The sequence below is a fragment of the Larimichthys crocea genome, chromosome XV (genome assembly GCF_000972845.2).
Source record: "Larimichthys crocea isolate SSNF chromosome XV, L_crocea_2.0, whole genome shotgun sequence".
In the NCBI taxonomy this organism is placed as follows: Eukaryota; Metazoa; Chordata; class Actinopteri; family Sciaenidae; genus Larimichthys; species Larimichthys crocea.
The window spans coordinates 16,188,083-16,196,630 of NC_040025.1; the positions used below are offsets into that span (position 1 = coordinate 16,188,083).

Sequence of the window (8,548 nt, forward strand, 5' to 3'; positions counted from 1 at the left end):
ACTACTTTTATCCTATGAAAATGTTAAAGGAAGAATTTTTCTAAGCATTTTTTAAAGGCAGTGACAGCCAGACTGAAGCATACTAAACACAAACAGAAGCACTGCATTGGGTGGGGACGTTAATGTGGTATTTTTGTGAGGTGTTTACATCAAGGCTGCATTGACGGTTACACGAAGAAGTGGTTTTGAAATGCACATTAAGTCAAAGGTTATAAAACTAGCAAAATACCCAGTCTTACCCTGTCTAAATTATAACACAACGTAAGGTACTCTTCAGCGCACCGCTCAGGATGGTGATGGGTGCAGTTAAGGTCACACTGGTCTGTGTGTTTGTTGTCAAAGAAAATACTCATATTTGACATACAGTGAGTTTTGCACATATTGTGATTATTTGTACTGTCAAATGTGAATGCAATTGTGTCATTCTGCAGAGTTGCCTTTGTACTGTTTGAATTGCACCTGGAATTTGTATGTGGGAGCAGTAAAAATAGGTTTTCCACTGCAGGAAAAAAAAAAAGAGGTCAGACGTAACCAGAAACAGACAACAAAGGTCTGTCTCACAGGCTAAAAGGTCACGAGATTAAAAAGCAGTCTAAGTTTCAAAGTTAGCCCTTTTCATTGTTGGTTGTTTTCTTTGTGTTTCAAAGGATATACAAAACCTACATTTACATTTCATTTAGCTGACGCTTTTATCCAAAGCGACTCACAAAAAAGGGAAACAATTACGGTACAGGCTTACAATGTACAACAAGTGTATTTGTTACACAAATCTGAAATATATTTAGATTTTAAATCTAAGAACACCCCATTTTATGTATGTATGTGTGTGTGTGTATATATATATACTAATATTAATGTATTTTTTTTATTGAAAATGTGAACTAAGCTTTATATTCGTAGTGATTGTCATTTTCACTTATGTTCACATGATTAGTCAACACATTCACGTCCTCACATTCTTAATGTAATTTTGAATGGTAAGTATGCCCAAATTTGTGGCTATGTGCTGAAGATGCTGCTGCAGATATATTCCAGTGCCTTAATTATGCTAGGATGAATCATGGATTCCCTACTGTGGCCAGATCATAACTTATTTCCTCAGGCCAAAATTTTTAACTTTACAGTGTTTGCAGCAGTACTTAATCAGACTAGTGCACCTCTTGTAAAACTGGTATAATTTCCTCTAAATGTTATAAATATGGGGGTTTAGTCTCCATGTTAATATAGCTCTTGTAACATAATATAATATTATAATATAATATATATAATAGAATTAATCTGTTCCCAGATTAGAGGCAGCTATCCAAATCATAAATTTCACTTCTTTACATCCTAAAATCTGACATAGATATAGCTGTATAAATAAAAAATCCAAAGGAGCTGCTGTGAATGTATTTGTACTTAACTGTCTTAATTGAAAGATTATGCAATTTCTACAAAGTATGTATAAAACTTGAATTGTTTGGGATGTTGATTATCTCAGTTGGTAGAGCATCTGCCCCATGTACAAAGGCTGAGCAGCGGCCCAGGGTTCAAATCCGACCTGCGTCCCTTTGCTGCATGTCGTTCCCCATCTCTCTCTACCCACATTCCTGTCACCTTTCAGCTATCTCGGTCAAAAATAAAGCTTGAAAAAGGCCACAAAAAAAACTAAATTGTTTTGTGAAATAAATAATTAAATCTCTTAAATATTGCCTGCTTGTTTTTTGTATTGTTGCACAAGAGATGGTGAGAGAATATTAATGTATCTCAAGTGAAAAATAAATACAACAGTATGGATGCCATTATAGTCAAACTAGAGGAAATCACTTTTACAATAAACGTAACTTTATTGACAGTAAAAAGTTTTGAGAATATCGAGGGGCACGCATTTGTAACTGCAAGAACATCTTGGAAAGCAACATGACTTTTTGAAATACGGTAATGAGGCAGTTGTACATCTTTAACTTTTGAGGTAAAGTGTTTTGTCATGTTACATCATTCACAAAATATCGTATAACATTGAAAAGTCCACATGAGGAGACAAAAAACCCATGCCTCATTTTCACCTCTTTGAAATTTCTTCACATTTCAAAAATAATTCACAATTCAGGGAAAAAGCAGAAAATGACAAGCACACATGCTATATTCCATTCACACACACTTCTCTACTTATCAAACCAAGTGCATTTTTAGATTTACTTTTTTCTCAAACAGTTTCAAGTATATTTTTGCTTGCAATTAAAGGAAATTAAGTTAACTAACTATGAAGCAGCAAACCCACAATAACAAGTAAGAATACTGAGTTTGGTCTCATTCGTGTTCCCAATATTAACATTATCAGATAACTCACCATACTGTAGCAATAAGGTTTTTGGGTGCTATAAAGAAGCAGGAGGTAACATTTCATGGACTTGAGGAATATGCTGGATAAGATTTGGAATATAGCTGATTAAATACACCAAGGCAGAAACAAACAACACTAAATAGATAATCACAAGTGATAACTGAACAAACTGATTGATTTTTAAATAATTAATTTGTTAATTCACTTACATTATGCAAATTGTTTAACATCTCAGCTTCAACCGCCGAGTGCAAAAACCACAAAAGAACAAACGTGAGTGTAGACCGCTGAACCAGTGTAACGCTGTGGGATTCAGTAGAAGGCCGGCTCCGTTAAAAATACACTGGTGTTGCAAATTAGATGATCAGTTATTGTGAGTGTTATGCAATTTATCAGTGCAGTAGAACAATCACAGAAAAAAAAAATTGTAAAGCCATCGAGTGCTTCGGCAAAGATGTTCATATATAAGCAGGGAACCTAAAAGTGCAGTCCCGTACAGGTGTAGCACCCTGGGCCATCTCAGTCAGACTCTTACTGTACACTACATGGCTCATGGTCTGATCTGCACCAGTATTCTAAGGCTCACTTTAAAATCCAAAAGACTTTAAAACCTGAAGACCCGTTTCACCCTCAGATTCATGATTTTTTTCTTTGTCCTGATAGTCTCAATGTGCGGCTGCAAATATTCTCTCTATATCTGAGGTGACTTCACACACTGTTGAACCATGCTGTAAACAATGTATTCCTACAGTAGCGTACTACCATAGGAGTTAAGGCAATCCATTTCTGTGCTTCGTCTGTGACAAAAGCTCCTCCCAAAACCCAGAGGCACAAAGCTCTCAGTGCATATTAAGCTTACCTGACACAAAATACCCTCGTCAATCACAAAAACAAAGCTCTTAGTACATACTAAGCGTACCAAATATAATTTTTAAAATGTACATGCTTTTCTTAACTACCTGTGCACATGACCTCTCAAAAGTGCTAACTAAATCACTTAGCAAAAGATGGCTAGTCAAGATTTTTGAGCACCAGTTCCCCTCCAGTTTTTTTTTTCTTAGTTAAGAGGAAATCCCCAAAGAAGGCACTTTTGAAGCAAAACCAGACGTTTTGCTAGATGATTTGATATGGGAGTGCAATCAATCATAGAATGTAATTTGCCTCCACTAAACTTTAAATATTGAGGTGAAAATATTTTTCACTCTGCTTTAGTTTAATAAATATTCTCACAATAAAATCACAAATCCTTTTACTTACACTTGGGATTTAAAGCAACTGATCTGGTGCAGAACAAACGTGAGCCCACAACAAGAGAGCAACAGCCACCTCTCCTCATCCGACCACTATCGCCTCTCCTCAGCCCACCTGATGCTCTCCACGGCTGATGTGAGACAAGAACTCGTAGCGGTCCTGGCTATGGTGGCCACAAATGTTGCACTCAAAGGGTTGATGGAAGCCATGACAACCCATGTGGATGGTGAACATGACATGGTCCAGGAAGAGGATGCGACAGTGCCGGCAGTAGAAGGAGTGCACAGGCCGACCATCCCTGTCTAACACCTGCATAGTCTCCCTAGAAGAAAGAAGTGAGCCAGGGCTCCTCTTCACTATGGTGGGGGGTACAGGACACGCTCTCTCCCACTCTTGGTCCAAGTCTTTGGCCTGGCTGGGACTGGAGGTGGGATGGCTGCGGGGCAGTGTGAGGGTTTGGTAGTGGAGGTGGTGGTTGTTGGAGGTACTTGTCGGGGCTGTAGCCCTTGTGCTCTGCTCTTCTGCTGTGCTCTCTGTGTCTGTAGAGTCGGGGCAGCCATTGGGCGAGGTGGTGTGGCTATGGGTTAACGGTTGGTCATCACGGCCTTCAACTGCCTCCCGCCCAGCCAGGCCATGAGGCATTACTGTCGGCCCTACTCCACCATGGGCTCGGGGGCCCTGAGGAGTCGCATTGCTGTTGATGGAGCCCATAACTGTGCGTAGCTCTGACAGGAAGGCAGGATGGAGCTGGGACAGTGCAGTTGACTCATGGTTCTCCCCTTTACCCCTACTGCCTTGGAGATGTGAACCAGGCAACCCAGCAGAGTCTCCAGCAGGCTGAGAGCTTGTGAGGTCCCCTTCCTTCTCAGAGCCAGAGGACAATTCATAAGGTGCTTCAGGTAGGTCAAGGCGCATGTGCTTTTCACCTATGAAGGCCATATAGCAGATATCATTAATAAATAACAGATCTCCTAGGCTGACTTCATCTGCTGTATCTGGCCCATTTTCATGGAGCTAATATCTCCAAACGAACAGACTTTGTTTTAGGTTAGACCAAGTTCTTATTATTTCTATACTTTATCAGCCCCTTACCAAGCTGAAGATTTATCATTATCATTGTATAATTCAAATATAAAATATAGTTAAATATAGATTTCTTTAAAATAAAACTCACCCAAAAACTTCTGTGGTGTTGACCTCTTGCGTTTGGTGATGCTAATAGCCAGTCTATCCACATGCTGGATTTTTTCATTCGATGGCTGGAGCACAGGTTTAGTAACTGTCTCCATATTTACTGACTCTTCACCTGCAAACAGAAACCCAGTTGTCATCAGTATAACATACAGAAAGTATTCAGATCATCATGCAGAAAGTTACAGGTTTATTTGTCTATAAAAGTTTCATGTTTGTGCGATTTATTACCCTGTGTTATTGGTGTGTTGACTGCTGTCTGGTGATCCAAACTCTTCAGATAACTATGGCAGCGCTCTAGATGTTCCTCCAATGTGCTCTGTTGTTTGTAGCTGCGACTGCAGTAGCTGCACTTGAAAAGTTTTCCCACCGTTGGAGAAGAAACTGAAAATCAGAGAAAAAATATTTGATTTCTTAGATGGACAAAATAGCCAAAATTTCACCCAATAAGATGGATACTGTTGATTGAATGAATGAGAAATAGCTACTATGGCAGTATTGTTTATTTGTATGTTTGTGCGAGGGGATTTTTCTGTATATAAAAAAAGTGGATTCCCCCATTGATTCGCAATTCCTGAAACTGTTCTATGTTGCTTGCCAATGACGCCTAACCTATCACCGCAATGCTTCATATCAATAGGCGTTCGGAAAGATTGACGTCAATTCGCTGAAATCCAGTTTGCACGAAGCTTTTCTTTGAAAATGAACCTCTTGAGACCCGCGGAGATCCGAGACCTACTGTACCCAGACTGTAACACCTGTTGAATGTGTGTTCACAAATTGAAAGCACCAAGAGGATTTCCTGTTCTCAGAAATTGTTAAATGTCATGTTTGTCATGTATTTTACAGTACATTCTTTTTTTTTTTTTTTCACCAATTTCCTCTGAACTTCACAGAAGGGGAAATGGACCATTCAATCCCCGCCTCTAATACTTACTGTAAATTCATGCATTATACCTCGTCACAATAAGGTGACATTAGGTTGAATAAGTGAACTTATGAAAGATCTCTTCACGTCACATATTTGATTGTGTCTGGTGCTGTATTTCACGTAAATCTCACTGATTTACCTGCATGTGTGCGTAGATGTCCAGCCAAGGCATCTCTCCTGCGACAAGCATAATTGCAAATGGGACACTTAAAAGGCTTTTCTCCTGAGTGCAGCTTTATGTGGCGCAACAAGTTCCCCTTCTGGGTAAAGGAAGCTCCACACTGGTTACACTGGAACGGCCTCTCACCTACAAACACATGGGTGGACAAAGGATTGAAATCATTTGAAGTATTGATATTTAGGGTGATAACGCACTGTACTTGGCTTGCAATGTCATGAGCACTTTCTTGGTGGCTTTTTCTCACCTGTGTGGCTACGCTTGTGCACCATCAGCACGTTGGGTCCGATGCAGATCATCCCACACACCTCACACTGGAGCTTCCCGTTGGGCAGCCTGATAGGTCCTGGTGAAGCAGCGTTTGGACTGGCCATCTCATTGTAAACGCTCGCTCTGTTTCTTCCTGCCCCTGCGTATTCTGCGCTCCCTTCTTCCATGGGATCCCCTCTGTCATCCTTCCTACTATCGTCCCTCACAGCCTCTCTTTTCTCTGGCTGTGGAGCACCTGGTGACTCATCATCGCTGCACAGCTCAACCTTAATGGAGTTTGCTATATAGAGAAAGGATGAAGGAAAACACATTTACTTTCATACGTAATTTTAATGAAGACTTTGATAGACGCCTTGTGGCCACAATGAAACAAGGGGATGATAACTGACCACTAAGAGAGCGGTGTGGTGAGGACTGCTGACTGTTTGGAGATCTCGCTGAAGGACCCTGCAACCCGCCATAAAAATCCTGTTCTGTTGATGACTCTCCTTCATTACCTGAAACACAAATATACTCACGTTATTAAAGTAAATAAAGTCTGAAGACTGTACACACAAATCTATAGTAGATTTTAATATATGAACTTACCTTGTGCATATGAGCGTCCATTGCAGTCATCAGCATTCATTCTCTCACCAGATGCCTACAGAAATAAGATTTAAAACAGATTGTCAATATTACTTTTAATGATCCAATCACGCCCAACTTTCCAAATCTTCGGCACATCAAAATGCACATGTAATACTTTTAATACTAACCATATAAAATATACTTACCAGCTGTTTGTTGGTACAAGAATACAGCTAGGAAACCGATAGCTTTATGCTTTCAGTTCCAAGTGTCTAATAATAAGTTCACTGTAATGAACTAATCTTGTAAACTTGGGTTCTGCCCTGCTATTTCTGTATCTATGTAGATTCTTCTGCACCGTGGCCAGCAAATGAATATGAGCAGCTTCACATTTATAGTAAGCTAATGGAGTGTGGAGGAGGGGTTTAAAACTAATGGGGGTGGACAAAATAATGGAACACCTTACACTAAAAAGATCTTGTGCAACACCCACAAATTTCTCTCCAATGGAAGATTTGACAAGATCTCAACAAAGTTGAAAGTTAAAATAACATCGAAAGTGAACTGATCCCAGGAGGGAAATGTATCATCTGAAGAAGATGAGCGGTAGAGAGGAAAAAAAAGGTGTAGGAAAAAAATACTATGGTGGCCTACTATAGAGACAGTATGAAACAAAATCTGAGTTAGAGAACTGTATATAGTGTATTAACCTAACCAATGTGCATACATTGTGCTTATGATTAACATACATGCAGGTCAATATATATCGTAAACTTTATATTGAATTTATTTGAGACTACATTTATATATTGTGTTTATGTATATGTATACAATAGGCTACTATGTGGTTAATACTGTAGATTATAGGTACAGTTACTCCACTGCAGACAATAAAGTAAGCCATGTAGACCATACACTGGGGGTGCTGAGTTACATTTTCAGACATGCAGCATGTTGATTATATATGAGTGGAGTTAAGGTGATGCTCTGTTGAATTCAATGTTAAAAGACAGGCAAAAACACACAGATGTGCAGTGCTGCACCTTTCGCTCAATGGATGACAACAATGGACAGAGAGGAGACTGAGGGGGAGAAAGGAGATAAGAGGAAAGGAGAGGAGGAGGAGGAGGGGGAGCACAATGCATCGCAGGGAAAATTAATATCCTGGCATTGGCCACACACGGGGAGCAACAGGCTCTGATACAGCCGGGAGACGCGCCAGTCACACTAGGGCACGGCGATTAAAAAAAAAAAAAAAAAAAAGGAACGCACATCAGCGCCGACACTTGACTGATTTTCTACCTGACATGGACGACTGTGCAGTAAAACACATTTTCACACTAACTATCATGCTTCTCTATATAACCGTGACTACTTGTCTTAACTGCTCGGTGTTATTTTTATTTTTATTTTTTTGGGTGTATTACGGCACCTATCAGCTCATGGACGGTCGAGACAGCGGCGAGACATAACGGCAATTTGTTGCAGGAGTTGCCACTGTCCTAAATTGTCCGCATGAACGCAGCTGTCATCAAACATCGAGCACGTCAAACTGGCCTGAGCTATAACAATGTTTCTCATGAGCCGTTGCTATGGCACCCGACCACACGACAAATGGCATTCAGCCCTTACCAAGTACTCAAAAACATGCCGTGCTTCCGATTTCAAAGCGACAGATGATCTTACGAAGCGCCGCGGTGAAGTCCACAAGCCTCTTCCTTACCTGGCGACCGATCGGTGTTTTCCTTTTTTAATTGTCTGGATAGCTGTTTGTTTTCCCAGGCGACGACAGCATCTCCGGGATTTTTTTTTTTTTTTTTTTTTTTTTTTT

General features: G+C 40.1%; 1 protein-coding gene across 5 annotated transcripts in view; it reads right to left on the minus strand.

Moving 5' to 3' along the window:
* Positions 1-3,558: 3,558 nt before the first annotated feature.
* Positions 3,559-8,548, minus strand: part of ikzf4 (IKAROS family zinc finger 4) — a 13,467-nt gene continuing 8,477 nt past the window's right edge. The window contains exons 2-9 of one of the 5 annotated variants that reach the window (XM_027288924.1): positions 8,441-8,473; positions 6,736-6,790; positions 6,537-6,644; positions 6,125-6,427; positions 5,839-6,006; positions 5,000-5,152; positions 4,752-4,883; positions 3,559-4,503 (exon numbers count right to left, since the gene is read on the minus strand). In XM_027288924.1, the coding sequence (XP_027144725.1) occupies positions 3,683-4,503; positions 4,752-4,883; positions 5,000-5,152; positions 5,839-6,006; positions 6,125-6,427; positions 6,537-6,644; positions 6,736-6,775 (1,725 nt within the window). In that variant the 5' untranslated portion in view covers positions 6,776-6,790; positions 8,441-8,473 and the 3' untranslated portion in view covers positions 3,559-3,682. Of the gene's footprint in view, positions 4,504-4,751; positions 4,884-4,999; positions 5,153-5,838; positions 6,007-6,124; positions 6,428-6,536; positions 6,645-6,735; positions 6,793-6,923; positions 8,329-8,349; positions 8,474-8,548 lie in introns of those variants that run through there. The other 4 variants (XM_027288923.1, XM_027288925.1, XM_027288926.1 and 1 more) reach the window with 4 other exon arrangements.